We start from the raw sequence: 17,801 nt of genomic DNA, 5'->3' as shown, positions 1-17,801 counted from the left end.
TAATTTGAAAGACAAAGTTGCTGGCTTAGCACTGGTATAGAGCCCCTATGGTGGCACTCCCTTGGCTTCTGATATTCTTCGCGAAGGCCAGATTGCGGATGAAGAAACCCGCAGGATCATGGAACTTTTAATATGCAAGCTAATTAAGGTAATAGCACCAAGTTGGTTTATAAGTGTGATTGCTGAAATGTAATTAGAACAAAGAAGTTTCTATTCTTCGTTTAAAAGGCAGCTTTGGATCACAGTCCAAGTATGCAGCAGAAAATGTAATAGTCTTGTGCCACTTGTCTTTATCTCATAGGGTAGTTAAATGAGTGGCTAGGATTGAATGATGTAATCAGGAATATTCCATTCCTAACGATTTTGTCAGAGCACAATATATGCATGTTATATTGGAGCTGAGCTAATACAATTTTAGCTAGCTTCTTCTCCAATCTCTCTCTCTTTGAAATTCTCTCCTCTTTCATCTAGCCAATCTCTCTGCATTTCTATAAGCCTTATTACATTGATGATTGAATAAATATACAAGATAATGGTCTGTATATGTTAACATGGCCTCAGAGCCAGGTTTGATCAAATAACACTGGGCGTTTAGAGTTGTGAGCAATCAAAGTTTTCAGCTGAGTTTGAGTTTTGGAGATCTGAGTCTAACATGGCTGGGTCAAGTGGTGGTGAATTGAGAGCACCAGTTTTCAATGGTGAGAACTACGATTTCTGGAGTATACGGATGAAGACCATCTTCAAATCTCATGGACTGTGGGATTTGGTGATAAAGGGATTCGATAGTACAGATCTGAAGAAGTCAGATGAATCTGATGCTAAGAAAAAGGAAAAAGAAGAATCAAGTGGTATTGGAAAAGACACGTTTGCTATGGTACTCATGAAGGATGCTAAGACTCTGGGATTGATTCAAGGAGCAGTTTCAGATGAGATATTCCACGAATCTCTCATGAGGAGACATCAAAAGGTGCCTGGAACATTCTGCAGCAAGAATACCATGGAGATAAGCAGGTAAGAAGTGTTAAATTACAAAGTCTTAGAAGAGAATTTGAATATACAAGGATGAAAGATGATGAATCATTAACTGCTTATATTACTAAACTGTTTGATTTGATAAATCAAATGCGAAGTTATGGGGAGGAATTGCCTAGGGAAAGGGTTGTTCAAAAATTACTCATTAGTTTGCCATTTGCCTATGATTCTATCTGCTCGGTTATTGAGCATTCGAGAGATCTGAATGTAATTGAAGTACAGGATCATTGAAGAGTTTTGAATTAAGGCTGGACAGACATTCTGAAAACAAAACTGAGAAGGCATTTGCTAGTCTCAGTGTGGATGCCAAATCAGTTAAAGCTGGTGATCAAAATTCTAAGCAAAATAAGAGTTGGAAAACAAAAGGCAAGAAGTGGGATAACAAAACAAATGATGGTGCTAAAAATCCTTGCAAGCACTGTGGCAAATTACATTTTGGAGAGTGTCGATTCAAGGGCAAACCAAAGTGTTTCAACTGTGACAAATTTGGGCACATAGCCAAAGATTGTTACAGTAAGAAACCAACACAGCAAGTCAATTATGCTAACCAAGTAGATGCTACTCCAACTATGTTTTATGCTAGCAATAAAACTGATGCTAGTATAAAAGGAGGTGATGAGGTATGGTACTTGGACAAGGGATGTAGCAATCATATGACAGGAAGGGAGGATCTACTTGTTGACATTGACAGAAATGTGACTGCAAAAGTTGAAATGGGAACTGGACAGCTTGTTGAAGTCACTGGTAAGGGCAGTCTTGTGGTTGAAACCAAAATGGGCAAGAAATACATCAAAGAAGTTATGCTTGTACTTGGTTTGAAAGAAAACTTACTCAGTGTGGGCTAGATGATAGAGCATGGTTATTACTTTGTGTTTGGAGATCACAAGGTGGAGATTTACAATGACAGTTCTTATTCCAATTTGATTGCAAGGATAAAAATGAGAGGAAATCGAAGTTTTCCAATGAAATTGCAGGCTGAAATACATCTTGCCTACAAGGAAAGTGTTTGTCACTCTACTGCAATATGGCATAGAAGACTGGGGCATCTAAATCTGAGTAGTCTGAAATTACTACAAGAGCAAGAAATGGTTGTGGGATTGCCAGAAATTACAGCTGTTACAGAAGTTTGTGAGGGTTGTATTCTAGGCAAACAGTGCAGAGAGTCATTTCCAAAGGAAGCTACTACTAGAGCATCAACTCCTCTAGAGCTTGTACACAGTGATATCTGTGGTCCAATGTAAACAATACAAAAGCTGGAAATCAATACTTTCTCACTTTCATAGATGATAACACAAGAATGTGTTGGGTTTATTTCTTAAGACAAAAGTCTGAGACTCTGAGTGTATTCAAGAGATTCAAAGCTACTGTGGAACTGCAGAGTGGCTATAAATTAAAGAAGCTTTGAAGTGATAAGGGAGGAGAATACACCTCAGTGGAATTTGATAGGTTCTGTGCAGATATAGGCATAGAAAGGCAGCTAACAACTCCATATACACCACAGCAAAATGGTGTAGCAGAGAGAAAGAACAGAACTATTGTGGAAATGGCAAAGTGTTTGTTACTAGAGAAGAAGATCCCTCTTGATTTTTGGGCTGAAGCAGTTAATACATCAGTGTATATTTTTAATAGGTGTCCAACCAAAGCTTTGAATAAGAGAACACCATTTGAAGCTTATAGTGGAAGAAAGCCTGGAGTTAAGCATCTGAAAGTGTTTGGTTCATTGTGCTATGCTCATATTCCAAGTCAACAAAGGCAGAAGCTGGATTTGACAAGCAAGAAGTGCATTTTCTTAGGCTATGGAAGCTGTGAAAAGGGGTATAGACTTTATAGTCTTGAAACTGGAAAGATAATTGTGTCTAGAGATGTTGTGTTCAATGAAGATGCATGTTGGGATTGGAATACACAGAAAGAAAGAAGTGTGAAGATTCCAATTGCTGAAATAACTGCAAGTAAACAAGAACAAGAAGAAAACAGCAGTAATCCTGAAGTACAAGGTGAAGCAGGTGAAATATTTGGTATTAGTACTGAATCTAGTGATCAAGAAAAAATGCCAAACTCCCAGGATTTTGATCACACACCTCGCAAGTACAAAAGCATTGCAGAAATCTATGAGAAATGCAATATGTGCATCATAGAACCAGAGAGTTTTGAAGAAGCAGCAAAGGATGATTCCTGGAAGAAAGCTATGGAAGATGAAATTCTGATGATAAACAAAAATAACACTTGGGAACTTGTGAATAGACCATCTGACAAACCAATCATTGGTGTTAAATGGGTCTATAAGACAAAACTGAACTTGGATGGATCTGTGCAGAAGAACAAGGCACGGCTGGTGGCAAAGGGTTATTCTCAGAAGCCTGGAATAGACTTCAATGAGACCTTTGCACCAGTGGCAAGACTTGATACTGTAAGAACCTTGGTGGCTTTAGCTGCACAGAGAAATTGGAGGCTATTTCAATTGGATGTAAAGTCGGCATTTCTTAATGGAGTGCTAAAAGAAGTGTATGTGGATCAACCATCTGGTTTTGTGATACAAGGAAGTGAAGATAAGGTGTATAGGCTTAAAAAGGCCTTATATGGCTTGAAACAAGCTCCAAGAGCTTGGTATGAAGAGATAAATTCCTACTTACTAAAACTGGTTTTTATAGGAGTCCAAGTGAAGCTACATTGTACACTAAGATGTCTACAAGTGGTATTCTCATTGTGTCACTATATGTAGATGATATTATCTACACAGGGAGCTCAAAAGAAATGATGGCTGAATTCAAGAATGAGATGATGAGGCAATATGAGATGATTGACCTAGGATTGCTTCATCACTTCCTTGGCCTTGGAGTTCTACAAACTGATACCTGCATCTTCTTACACCAGAAGAAGTATGCAAAGACTTTGCTTGACAAGTTTGGACTCAAGGATTGCAAGTCTGTTGCAACACCACTGGCTGTGAATGAAAAATTGTCAAAAATGGATGGAAGTGATCTAGCAGATGAAACTTTGTATAGGCAAATGGTAGGGAGCTTGCTCTACCTGACTGCAACCAGACTAGATATCATGTTTGCAGCAAGCCTCTTGGCTAGATTCATGCATAATCCAACCAAGAAGCACATGAGAACAGCAAAGAGGGTGCTGAGATACATTCAAGGTACTATGAATTATGGAATTGCGTATGAAAAGGGAAAAGGGGCAGTGCTAATAGGTTACTGTGATAGTGATTGGAGTGGAAGTGAGGATGACATGAGAAGCACATCTGGCTATGCATTTAATTTGGGATCAGGTGTGTTTTCTTGGGCTTCAATCAAGCAAAGCAGTGTTGCTCTTTCAACTGCATAGGCTGAGTATATGAGTGCAGCAGAAGCTACTACACAAGCTATTTGGCTGAGGTTTGTATTATCAGACTTTGGGGAAGAGCAAGTAGAACCAACTAAATTGCTATGTGATAATACTTCAGCTATTGCTATATCGAAGAATCCAGTTCATCATCACAAAACCAGACATATCAATCGAAGGTTTCATTTCATTCGAGATGCACTTCAAGATGGTGAGATTGATCTACTATATTGCAAAATGAAGAGCAACTTGCTGACATTTTCACCAAGCCTTTGGCAAGAGATCGATTTGAATATATGAGGAAAGCTCTAGGAGTCATTTCAGCACAACACTTAGAAGGGAGTGTTGGTTTATAAGTGTGATTGCTGAAATGTAATTAGAACAAAGAAGTTTCTATTCTTCATTTAAAAGGCAGCTTTGGATCATAGTCCAAGTATGCAGCATAAAATGTAATAGTCTTGTGCCACTTGTCTTTATCTCATAGGGTAGTTAAATGAGTGCCTAGGATTGAATGATGTAATGAGGAATATTCCATTCCTAACGGTTTTGTCAGAGCACAATATATGCATGTTATATTGGAGCTGAGCTAATACAATCTTAGCTAGCTTCTTCTCCAATCTCTCTCTCTCTCTCTCTGAAATTCTCTCCTCTTTCATCTAGCCAATCTCTCTGCATTTCTATAAGCCTTATTACATTGATGATTGAATAAATATACAAGATAATGGTCTGTATATGCGAACAGTTTTGAGCTGCTTGGAAGCCCAAAAACCCAAGCCCATTTTCTTGAGCCCACTCAATGGGTAAGCAAAGAGAGCTGTGGTCTTCTTCCAGCCTTTATTACCCAATCTCCAATTTTCTTACAGCTCCAAAACCATGGTCATAAACCACTGCCACTCTTACTTTAGCAACTACTATCCAACCCCTAACTGCCCAAGACTAAAACCTCAGTTTACTGTGTCACCAACCTGAGCCCCTCATTCATTACCTGCTTGAGCTTTAGCAGGCTATAAGTGGAAGCAGTGGCTTACCCATAAGAGGAGAACCAGAACGAAAGCAATAGAGCAGGCTCTAATATCACTGCAAAGGTGGGAAGAAGTAGAGAAGCAAGAGGCAAACCTCCCACTATCGAACGACTTTACTACCAGATAAGATATTTGCGTTATGTCTTACTTGACAAATTTCCACAGGCTTGTTATAATTTAGAGGGTTATTATAGTTTAATAAATCATGCCTGCTGTTTAGCACTCTTACTTTATTACTTTATTCCATCATATCATTGATCTTAGCATGCTTAACCCGTTTTGGCCACACTTTTTTATCTCTAAAATAAAATAAAAAGTATGCTTTATATTATTGCTCTTAGAGCATTTCCAGCAGTTTGCCCCTTGCCATGGCAAGGGGAGCCCTAGGGCAGCTACTATTTACGTAAATAATGGCTGCCCTAGCCCCCCAGCAAAATGTGTTTACAGCAGTTGCTCTTTGCCATGGCAAATACTATTCATTTTTTTATTTTTTTCACAACTTTTTTTACTTAAACAATATTTTCGGATAATATTTTTGGGTTTCTACGTGTCAATACTATTCATATTGGATAATACTTTTGGATATGATTTTATTTTATTAGTTGTATTTTATTTTATTAGTTGTATTGGTTGGTATTTATAGGAAAAAAAAAAAGCATGAGGATTTGGTGTTAAAAGTAAAGAGTATTGGTTGGTATTTATAGACACTGGCGGACCTAGAATTTTTGTAGCGGAGGTGCAATATTGACTAAGTATGAAAAATGATTTTTCGGAATAATCATTTTCTCAATATAATTTTTTGTGGCTTTTATTCCTTACACATCAAATAAGAAAACTTGATTTTATGGAATTTTAATATGAAGTATATATTGACTTAATGAGCCATCATTTTTAGCCAAAATCGTATTTTGCACTAAAACAGATTTTTCATATTTTGAATTGGTGGGAATTTGATTTTCTAGTATTTTTATTTGAATCCAAATGGGGGGTACTTCCTTATTTACATTGTAAACTTAAGTAAATGGAGTAATATAAAAATAAATGAAAGTAAAAGGACAAAGACATTTACTTAAATGTTGAAAATGGAAATAAGGTACAGAGAAAAAAAATCAGTAATTTTTTTGGTATTTTTTTAAATTTTTATCCATTTTTTTTCATTTTTTTATTGCACAAACATTGGCTACCGTTGGATTGCTGGAAAAAATATGATCGGAGAGTCTAGCGAGCACCACATGGACGATTTAAAAAAATTTGGATGCAGGGCTGACGTCGACGTGACGTCAGCACGCTGACATCAGCCTTGCCCTCGGGCCAACACTCGGGCCAGCCCAGTCTGCTGGGTCCCACCATCTGCCCTTGTTGCTGGAAACCACTTTTTTGCCCAAACCGCCCTCCCCCCCAAGCCCAAGTCCAGCCTTAGCTGCTGGAAATGCTCTTATCACCTTTGATCATGCAGATAGTCAGAAGTTTATTGATTTATAATAAAATATTATTTATTTACTATTTCCATTGCATGTTGTCGTAAGCCTCCCCTATTTTATATAATAAATAGAGCTTGGACCTATAAAATTCATTTTAAATCACCTACACCCCAATTGCCCATCACTAAAATCTCAGTTTACTGTGTCACCAACCTGAGCTACTCATTCATTACCTGCTTGAGCCTCAGCATGCTATAAATGGAAGCAGTGGCTTACCCAGAAGAGGAGAACCATAACGAAAGCAATAGAGCAGGCTATAATTTTACTGCTGGAAACATTCAAGCTTAACCCAAGAATCCATCCCTCTCTCTTTTCCCAGAAACCATCATCTTCTTCTCCCAACAACAATCCTCTCATTTTTCCAGAAACCATTCTCTACTTTTTTCGCAGAAACAAGAAAACCATTCCAAGCCTCTAAAATAGCCTTTATCCAAAACCCTGTTTCAACTCAAGCAGACGCTCTTACTAAACTCATGGAGACTTAGCTCCCACGCCACAAGCCACTCAAGCCAAGCCAAAATCTCAGTTCACAATAACATTATCTGCTTGGTGAGAAAAACCAGAGTACTCACTAAGCCCAAAGAATCATCATTCTTTCGGAGTATTTTGGGACCTAGTTCTTGAACCGAAGCAAAGGGGCAACTTCACTCTCTTTACAGCAGCCCAAGTCCACCTAGAGCTGCTGGAACAAAAAGACCCCCACACTTCTTTAAGGTGACAAATTGAAACTAATGTATAAGTTTAAGTGACATTTCTACAAAAATACCATTACATATGTTATCACTATATATTTTAATTAAATCTCAAAGGTATAGAGAGAGCAGAGAGGCAGTACGAGGGGGAAGGGAGGGATGGGGAGTTGCAGCTTTTTTATTTTTTACTTGGTTTCAGTCTAAAATTTTAGTTTTCTAAAGTTTTTATGATTTTCAATTTTTAAACCTTTTTTTTACACAAATTTTAAACAAAATATGTTTTTTAATTCAATTCCACATGGCGTGTTGTTATTGGATATATGGGATCCATATAGTGCCACGTCATCAATTTAACAGAATCTCACGACAGGTACCAATTTGATGTACACAACATACCTTAAGGACCAACCGTGTCACAAAAATATATGAAGGACCAAAAATGATAATTGTGTAAATCTCATGGACCATTTGTGATAAGAAGCCTAAAATAAAAAATAAAAAAAATTTCTATTGAAAAATAAAATTTCAACATAAACAAGTTTTTTGTGGGTGTAGGAAGTTGTAGGAGAGTTGTTTTCTACATATGTATTTATAGGTAAATAACTAGCTGTTTGAAAAGGGAACTAGCCATTTGTGTTTTTAAAAAGTGAAATAAATGAGCAATGGCTAGTATATATAATTAGCTATCCTTTCTACCCAAAAAAAAAAAATGATAATAATTCCTTTTCTTTTTTGAAAGTGAAACAGATCAGTAATGGCTAGTGTATATATCAACTATATGTTTGTTTTAAAAAAAAAAAAATAGTGAAATAAATCAGAAACGGCTAATTGCTTTGAAAAAAAAAAAGAAGGTAACTTCTAGTTTACACTAATTAAATGTAATGGAAAAATTAAAAATTGAAAAGCAATGTTGTCCATGTACCCATAAGAGAGAGGCTGTAGAGTTATTATAGTGGGCCAGCTTATTGAAACAAATTTCATTTCAGAGTTCATTTTATTGATCTCTGAAATGAGCTATTCATCCCCAAAATATGAAATAATGATCTCAGAAATAAACTGAACTTTACCACTGCAAGTCAAAAATCCAATTTATTAAAATAAAATTGAAGTGACCCTCACCATTTTATTGATAAATGTCTCTCGTTTATAGGAAAACCCTTGAGATTCTTTCTTTTTTCGCAATCCATTTTCCTTGATACTTGCCTGCTTTGCTTTCAATCAAATATTTTGATTGCAAATCAACTTCAATGCTCAGTTTTTTTTTCTTTCTCTTTCTAGCGGGCTTTTTTTTTTTTTTTTTTCATGACAATTCATTTATTTATTTTTATTGTGAAAATTTGATGCCAAACATTTTTTTTTTTTGTTTTTTGTCAAATGATAGAAATATCACAATAGCCACACAGGCAATCAATAACTTGAACCCATATTCAAACCCAAACAAGGACCCACACAGGCAATCTATACAATATTATGATAATTGCCTTGGTTTTAATCATGATGATTATTTTATGATGCATGTTGTATATTGGTTACATGTACTTACTAGGTCACTTTGACTCATGATATTATACAAATTTGTGGTTTCAGGTAACAAGTGCATTCATGAGGATGGGAAGATATTTATTTAAAAGTTGATTAAATATTTTGTTTCCGCATTTTCTAAAAGCAACCGAACTTTGTTTTACTATAATGACGTTAAACTTACGTGTAAACAAGCTTATATTTATGAATTAAAATTTGCATCAATAAATTCCTATGATTTTTTTTTTTAACGGGGGAAATTTATTTCCTCAACTTGCTTAGCAGATTCACGTGCCATATTTCAATATAGTATTGACCTTGAAGTTGGGGTGTGACAATGTTTACCGTAAAATAAATAATATATTATGTTCCTTTTTCTACAAATTAACCATAAAATTTCTTAATTTATCTTCTACTTTGCTCCCTTAAATCATGTAGGTTAGTATCTAATATTTGAACTAAAAACTCCTACATTTCAACATTTTTTTTCTCATTCTCTTTTCATGTATGAGTTGGGTACCTTAATGTTGGAATTTACGAACCTTTTTTGTGTTTCTTCTCTATGTTGGAATATAAATTATTAACTTTATAGTCTTTAATAGTGTAGATGATAAGATTAGTATTCAACAATTTTAAAGTAAAAAAATTGTCAACTTATCACTCTCTGAGAAAACCCTAAGGAAAAAAGTCTTAGTTGTGGGCCCCTTTGGGGTTTGGTGACCTCCTTCCCTCCCTTATCCCCTCTCTTTTATCCCTTCTTTTCTCCTCCCCTCCATTTTTCCTCAAGATTGTTAGTTTATTTTGTGACAAGCAGTCGCCATGAAACAATGTCGTCGTCATGATAGTCACCGTATTTTGGCCCACGTACACAAGGAGTTGGCTCCCTTCGACATAGTTTGGAGCTCTAAAGAGGGGAAGATGTTTGGTTGCTTTGGGTTTGGGTTTAGCCAGTGCTGGACTATGGGTTTAGCCAGTATGACACTATGATTTTCTTCAGGTTGCCCGGAAGATGTGGAGCGGTGGTCATGACTCTTAGTTTTGTTTTAAACTAATAATTTTTGAAACTCTTTAGGAGTTTGTGTGATTTGTTTTCTATTTAGAATTTTTATTTATTTTTTGTTTTTGTCTTTCGATACGTATTTGCCATTTATGCCATTGCGCGGCGGATTTGTATTGTAGGTTTGAATACATGTGCTTCTGGTTGCTAGATCGGGGATTTAGTCATTGTTTGGGTTATGCGTGATTCTCTCCAGATCAATTCAACATGTTGTTGTGTTTGGTCATTGAAGAAGATTTACCCATATTCGGCACATAGTTGCTTTGTACTTTTCTTTGTTCATTAATAATATTCTATCGCTTTTTTTTTTTTAAAGTATGGCATTCAAGAAAATTATTATGGTATATATTACTAATCAATATAAAATGATATTATGAAGTGGGCCAAAACGAATAGTTAGCGTGGTAATAACTTATTAACCAGTTAGTGCTTGAGTGCTCCTATTCAAATTATTTTTTAAAATTTTGTGTAGGGACCCCTCTAATGTGAAACATGGCTTTGCCACTGTACAAATGTTGTATCGCAGCATATCCACAACTATTCGATGAGCATGGAATTTCAATTTTATGAATTTGGTGAAGAGTGCGAAAGAGGAAATGACTTGGGTTACTACTATGCTTGGTGGGATTTGAATTAAATAAGAGTAATGCTATTTAGACACACAAGATTGACCACCTTATGTGGCAGCTGATATGGTCATGCCATGTCAATTAATGAACTCTAACATGTGAATTATAATTTTATTTCACAAATCAATAATCTTGAAAACTAAAACAATAAAATTAAATAAAATTAAAATTAACCCTAGTTTACCTCAGACTGTAGCCTCTCATTCCTTCAGTACTTCCTCACGTCTCCAGCCCTCCATTCCTCCATCAAAAGGAGTTGCCATTTCCAATTGTCTTTGTATTCATACTGGGAAAATAGAAGGCCCTGAAATTGCTAGTTGTCTTTGTGAGGCCACCAAGATTGGCTTCAAGTAGGCCTGAGTACAGATCGGTTCGGAACGGTAGAAAGCTCTTTTGTTAATCAAACCAAAGACATCGGTAAACCATTTTCTCTTCCGTTAACCAAACTAAAGACTTCGGTAGACTTCGGATCGGTTAACCTAATATTCGGTTTGGATTGGTTCGGTACGCCTGTAGTACCGTAATAAAAACATACTAATAAAAATACAATTTATATACTTTCACTTAACATAAGTTCTTGAATAAATACACCAAATCATCCTTGTAAAATATAAAAATTCTATAGTCTAATTCATCCAAGTATGGAATCAAATAACTTAGTCACTATATCATTCAATATATACTCAAGATGTACTAGGAGCCACTTGTGTTTGTTGTTTGAACATTTGAGTGTTATATTTACTGAATTCTCTACATTTATGTAAATGATTTTGACATTGTTCTGTGTTGAGTTCTTTATTTTTTCATGCTGAATCCAACCATATAAACAACATAAAATTTGGATCAACGGTTGGAAAGTTACAAGTAAAAAACAGGACAAAGGTCAAAACTGGAAAACATAGGAAATTCATAAATTCCTCTCTGACCAAAAAGTGCTACAGTACCGGGTGATAAAGAAGTGATAGAATGGTGATAAAGCAGTGATAGAATGGTGATAAAGAAGTGATACAGCAGTGATAAAGGAGTGATAAAAAATGCTGATTGTATTTATCTTTGGTTTTTTGTTTTGTATTTAAATAATAGAATAAGTATAAATATCAGATTGGTACGGGTTTCCGTCGGATTAGGAATATTGTTTCCGTTAACCAAACCAAACATCTTGGCGGTACGGATTAGATCGGAATAATTAAAATTAAAAAATAATTTTTTAACCAAATCAAACCAAACCGTCGATAGCAAATAATTCGAATGAGATGCCCACCCCTAGCTTCAAGTGCTCCTACCATGGCGAATGACTCATTCAAATGGGGTTTGTTTGTTCCCCTTGGGAGAGGAATAAGTAGATTTGATGGAGACGTGTGGAAGAGTTCATAACCAACAAGGCTACGTACAGACCCAAGACACAAGGGTTAGTTTTAATTTTATTGTTTCGGTTTTTAAAGATTATTGATGAGAAATAATAAATAAAGAATAGTTTGAGTCCACATGGCAGTATTCATTAATTGACATGGCAAGACCACATCAGTTGCTGGGATAAGGTGGTCGGTTAATGTGGTCTATCTTGATTCTTGTGTGTCTAAATAGCATTACTCATTAAATAAAAAAAATGGCTTAAATATCAAACTAGCCCATATATGTTACCATTTTGGCTTATTTAGTTCATTTGTTTTTAATTTGACCGATTTAGTCCTTGTGTTTTACCTTGTTAGACAATCTTGTCCGTTAAATTAAATTACCATTAAAAAATTCACTAAAATTTTAAAAATTAATTAAAACTGTAATTGTTTATAATAAAAAATTACTAAGTTCAATTAGCAAATAAAAAAATTTGAATAATTAGCAAAATAAATAAATTTGGAAATCCAGCTATGCTCCTCTTATTCTCTAGGGTCTAGAGTAGTTACCACCCCAACTACCTTGAGCCATTCTCTCTCTCTCTCTCTCTCTCTCTCTCAAATTACTAAGTTCAATTTACAAATAAAATAAATTAATAATTAATAAAATAAAAAATTTGGAAACCCACCAGCCTCTAAGCCCTCTTCTTCTCTAGATCAACCGCTACCATCCCACCATGAGCCTCTCCGTCTCTCTCTCAATGATCTTCACTAACAGTCCGAACTAACCCTGCGTCGATTTCCTTGGCACCGTAACCCCCACGAGCCCCCACCACCTCACCTCGATCTTCACCACAACATCAATCTACAATTCAATGTGCTTTGTACCTATCCACAATACCGTGAGCTTTATATTTTAAGGGTCGTTTGGTATGGCAGACTGTCATGGACTAGATTAAATTTTGAGACTATCGTAGATTGGCTTAGCTTTGTCTAAGTTGGATTAAGTACAAACCTACGTTTAGTGCTGCGTCAGTTTAAGGAACTGAACAGCGAAAATAGTACTATCCTGTGTTTGGTTTGTGCGCGGACTGGGACAAAAAAATTTAAAATTTTCTTTGAAATAATAATATTTTAATTATCAACTATTTTTACTATAATTCCAAGGCCAAAAATTGGTATTAAATTTTCCAAAACTTGCCTATATTTTAAGAACATTTCCCAAATGTGAAAGCTCAACTTCCCTAATGTAAATTCCCAAACCGTCACTAAGTAATTGCAAACACAACATGCAATTGCCATCACAATTTGCAAAAACAAAATATCTGTTTGTCAATTGCTAAACCATTAGCCACATGACCTCTACCCTTTTATTCTTCCTTTCTTTGTTCAAACATGGTGAGACAAGCTCCAAACCATCACAACATCATATAAAGCAAAAGTCATATAATATTTATAGATGCAAAAGTTAGATATTTTATATATATGTAAAAGTCATCCACATGGCTTGAATTTACAAATTCAAGTTCACATATTATTTTCCACAAGCTCACAGACTAACAATAATAATAAACAACCAAAAAAGGGAAAAGAGAGAGAGCAGCAGAGTTATATGGGGGGTGCTATTAAGGATACTCCAAATTTGGATGAACGTGCTTGTTATAAAGCACTTTCTTTGTTGAATACTAACACAAAAAAGGATGCAATTTTTGAAAATGTCCCCCAAAGGGCGCTCAAATTGGATATCCTATAATTTGGAATGAGTGATTTTTTTGAGAGTTTTTGGGAATGACAGGTTTTTTTGGAATGACTGATTTTTGGGATTGTTTTTCGGTTGATAATGCATCAGGATATTTGGACTATTTATTTTGTTTATCAAACATTGTTGTTTATGTTTAAATACTCTATTGGTTATTAAATAGTTGATGATGAATTCATCAATTTGTTTTGCTTTTCTGAATCGTTTATTTCCTTTGGAAATCTGGAATTTATTATTAATTGCAATTTGTTATTAGCTCCAGTGCAATTTATTATTACTCGCAATTTTTTATTAGCTCCAGTGCAAATGTGTGACTTGCAATTTAAATATTGTAGCTCCAGTGCATATGTGACTTTATTATTAATTGTGTTTTTAATTTGTTTATCATTTTATTTAGGCGGTATCAATATATATATGGAGGTAGAAGAAATTGAGAGGCAAGAAATAGAGGAGGACGAAGAAATTTGTGAAACAATTTGGAATTTATTAATGTCAATTCAAGCAGTAGCTCATGCATTGAATGAGATTATCATGCATAGTGAAAATATTGAACGTCCATTAACCCGGTGACCAATTACTATGAAAGGATATAATTATATACATCATGTATTGAATGACGATTCAGAGCATTTCCGAGAAAGGTATAGAATGTATCTTGATGTGTTTCAAAAGTTATTCAGTCTTATTAGAGAAAAAAACACTCACACAAGATACAAGATTCATTTGTGTAGAAGAAATGGTTGCGACCTTTTTGCTTATTGTGGGTCAAAAAAATAGATATTGTCTAGTACATGATACATTTGGCCGATCGCACTTCACTGCTAGTAAAAATTTTAACAAAGTTTTAAAGGCCTTGAACACAATAGCACCGGAGATGCTAGCCAAACCTGGATCCGCGGTACCAACTAAAATAAGGGAAAGTACAAGGTTTTACCTATACTTTAAGGTAAATGTGTTGTCTGGTGCAACTTGTTTTATTCAATTTGTTTATGTTTAATAATATCTTTTAAACTTTTGGGTTTATTTCAGGATTGCATCGGAGCTACTGACGGCACACATATTCCAGCAATGGTAACAGGACGCGACGTAAGCAGCTATTGTATTCGTCATGGTACGATATCACAAAATGTATTAGCGGCTTGTAACTTTGATTTGGAATTCATATATTTTCTTAATGGGTGGGAGGGCTCAGCTCATGATTCGAGAGTACTACATGATGCTTTAACAAGGAGGAATGGACTTAAAGTGCTACAATGTATTTTTTAATTTTAATTTTTTTCATTTATAGTTTACATTAGGTCGTACATTGGATACTAACATATGTGTAATCTATTATCAGGTACATTTTTCTTAGTGGATTGTGGATTTCCAAATCGACGCCAATTTTTGGCTTCATTTCGAGGTGTTCGATATCATCTCCAAGAGTTTGGTGGTCAAGGTCGTGCACCTGCAAATGAAGTTGAGTTGTTCAATCTTCGTCATTCGTCCTTGAGGAATGTCATTGAGAGGATATTTGGTATATTTAAGTCACGATTTACAATTTTCAAGTACGCACCTCCACTCCCATATACGACACAAACAGAGATAGTGTTAGTTTGTGTAGGACTACACAACTTTCTTTGAAAAGAGTGTAGATCTGACGAATTTCCTATTGAAATGAATCTTCTTCATCTTCATCGTTACCGGTTAATGAAGGGGATCCTGAACTAGTTTTCCAAACACAAAAACAACGACGACAGAATTCTAATGAATGAAGAGTTGGTATAGCTTTGGATATGTTGAGAGATGCTGGACACAATGACAGCAATGAGAATCGAGGTTAATTAATGAAAATTAAAGATTTTCCTTAAACTTTTCTTTCAAATTTGTAATACATTTGTCACTATATTTCTTGTGAATTTCTTATGAATTTTATTTTCGTTAAACATAATTTTTTTAAAAAAAATAATTTATTTCATGTTGTTCAAGGAAAAGGTGTTATGAATTTGGCTTTTTATTTCATGTTGTTCAACTAACATCATTGCAATCTTGGTACAAATCATGTAGTTCCATCTGCTTAGAGTTGTAATCTTGGTACAAATCGAGTATCAGAACATCTCAACATTAGTGCAGAAATTTTCTCATCTCAACATATATGCTATGAACTAGCTTGCTGCATGATGTAGTGCTTCATCTGGGTGAGGATGTTGAAGTTAGCATTCGTTTTTAAAAAAATATGTTAAAGAAATTATAGAAGTCTAGAATAAAAGCCACACAAATCTTAAGAAAGTTTATTAAAAAATTATATAGAAGTCTTCTGAAAGTCTATATGAAATCTAAAGTTCCATCAAGTTCTATGAAATCTGGCACTTAAACAAAATCTTTTTAAACATTCTAGAATCCTAATTGAATACATCCCCCTAAATTTATGTATTCAATTTGAACTTTTTAAGGGATTCTAAATTACTTTAAAAATTCAAGGGTATTTTCAGGATTTTAAAGTAGTATAGTTCCGATGTATTTAATTCAAACATTCACCCTCCGTTTAGATGAGGGAAAATAACTCGGAATTTAGCTAAAAGTCAAGAATTTAAGAGGAGAAACTTAAGCACGAAATTTATTAAATAACGCTTGGAAAAATCGTGAAAATTAGGGCATCAAATTTCTAAGTTTAATTTCCATCAAAATATGCGTCATTTCACAATTTCCATAATGTCATTTACAAGTTTTGGCATTTACAAAATTCGACATACATAAATCCAAACACTGAAATCTTCAATTACTGAAAATCTAAATTCCGTTATTTTAGAATTCTATATAATTTTTAATTCCTTCATACAAATTTGGGCATATTCAAACCAAATTATTAAAGACGCCATGTATTCAAAATGTCATCGACTTTGAAAGACATACATAGAGTAATAGAGTTTGGTGAATTTTGTTGGAATTTAAAGCGGATTTCTCTCTCTGTCTCTGTCTCTTTCACTTGTTTCGGACTTCCTATTCCTACCAAAAGCTAATATCCCTTGTACCACCAACTAAGCCAAAACCTTAATCTTGGGAGGAACCTTGGATTTCCAAATCAGACTTTAAGGGAGAAACGGTGGACTACCTGGTATGTTTCTCAATCGATTTAAGTAGGATTTACAAGAAAATTTCCCTGAAGGCTCTAAGGACCATCTTCTTGCATCTTCTTTGTATGGAAATAATCTCACCTCCTCCAGCGGCCTCAACAAGTTTGATATCTCCTCCATCAATAATGCACCTATTAAATACCATATTTAATAGGTGCATTATTGAATAGTTCCACGTTTCCTGAAAGTTTTACTTCAAAATTTCCATGATTCTCATGATTTATATAGATATTTCCACCAATATTCCGTAGATTTTGACTATCATTTTTTCAACCTTGCATGCATCATAGGTTTTCTAGTTCCACATTGTGGCTTAACATGGAATTTTCTGGCCTCTGTATATTTAAGTATGGTAATATTTTAAACATCTGAATGCACTGTTGGTGTTGTGGCTTCTGCAATAGACAGTTCAAGATTGCACTCCATAGATGTGCCTGAGTCTGATATTGGAGCTTATTTTGGTATGTTATTGGAGAAAGAGTTTCAATGTGCGTGGGGTAAAGTTTCATGCTCTTCACGAGTAGTAATACCGCTTGATACTGTAATTGGACTCCGGCAGTTGCAAAAGGTTCGGACTTTTGCCTTTTTTGGGGTTCTACAATTATAGTGAACTAACTTATCCTCTAATCATTCTTATGGGCTAGAATTATAGTAACGCAGAATAAACGTTTGGGCGTGGCATAACTTAATTTAACCTGTGTTTTACGCAGATTAGAATTAGATGAAACCTAAAAATATTAATTTCTTAATTTGGAGAGTTGAATATTTTACGGTCAATTTTAGGCAGCTTCACATAATAACCTCCAATTAACCCCGTTCTCACCATTCTGAAAA

At 35.0% G+C, this 17,801-nt stretch overlaps 1 protein-coding gene across 1 annotated transcript; it reads left to right on the top strand.

Moving 5' to 3' along the window:
- Positions 1 to 652: 652 nt before the first annotated feature.
- LOC117634012 lies at positions 653 to 1,877 on the top strand. Its single transcript, XM_034367909.1, has 2 exons — positions 653 to 1,011; positions 1,250 to 1,877. Exons 1-2 carry the CDS (start codon positions 653 to 655, stop codon positions 1,875 to 1,877), a joined length of 987 nt encoding a protein of 328 aa, XP_034223800.1.
- The last annotated feature ends 15,924 nt before the right edge of the window (positions 1,878 to 17,801 follow it).

This window comes from Prunus dulcis, chromosome 7 (assembly GCF_902201215.1).
Source record: "Prunus dulcis chromosome 7, ALMONDv2, whole genome shotgun sequence".
In the NCBI taxonomy this organism is placed as follows: domain Eukaryota; kingdom Viridiplantae; phylum Streptophyta; class Magnoliopsida; order Rosales; family Rosaceae; genus Prunus; species Prunus dulcis.
This window is presented reverse-complemented; position numbering and strand designations above follow the sequence as displayed.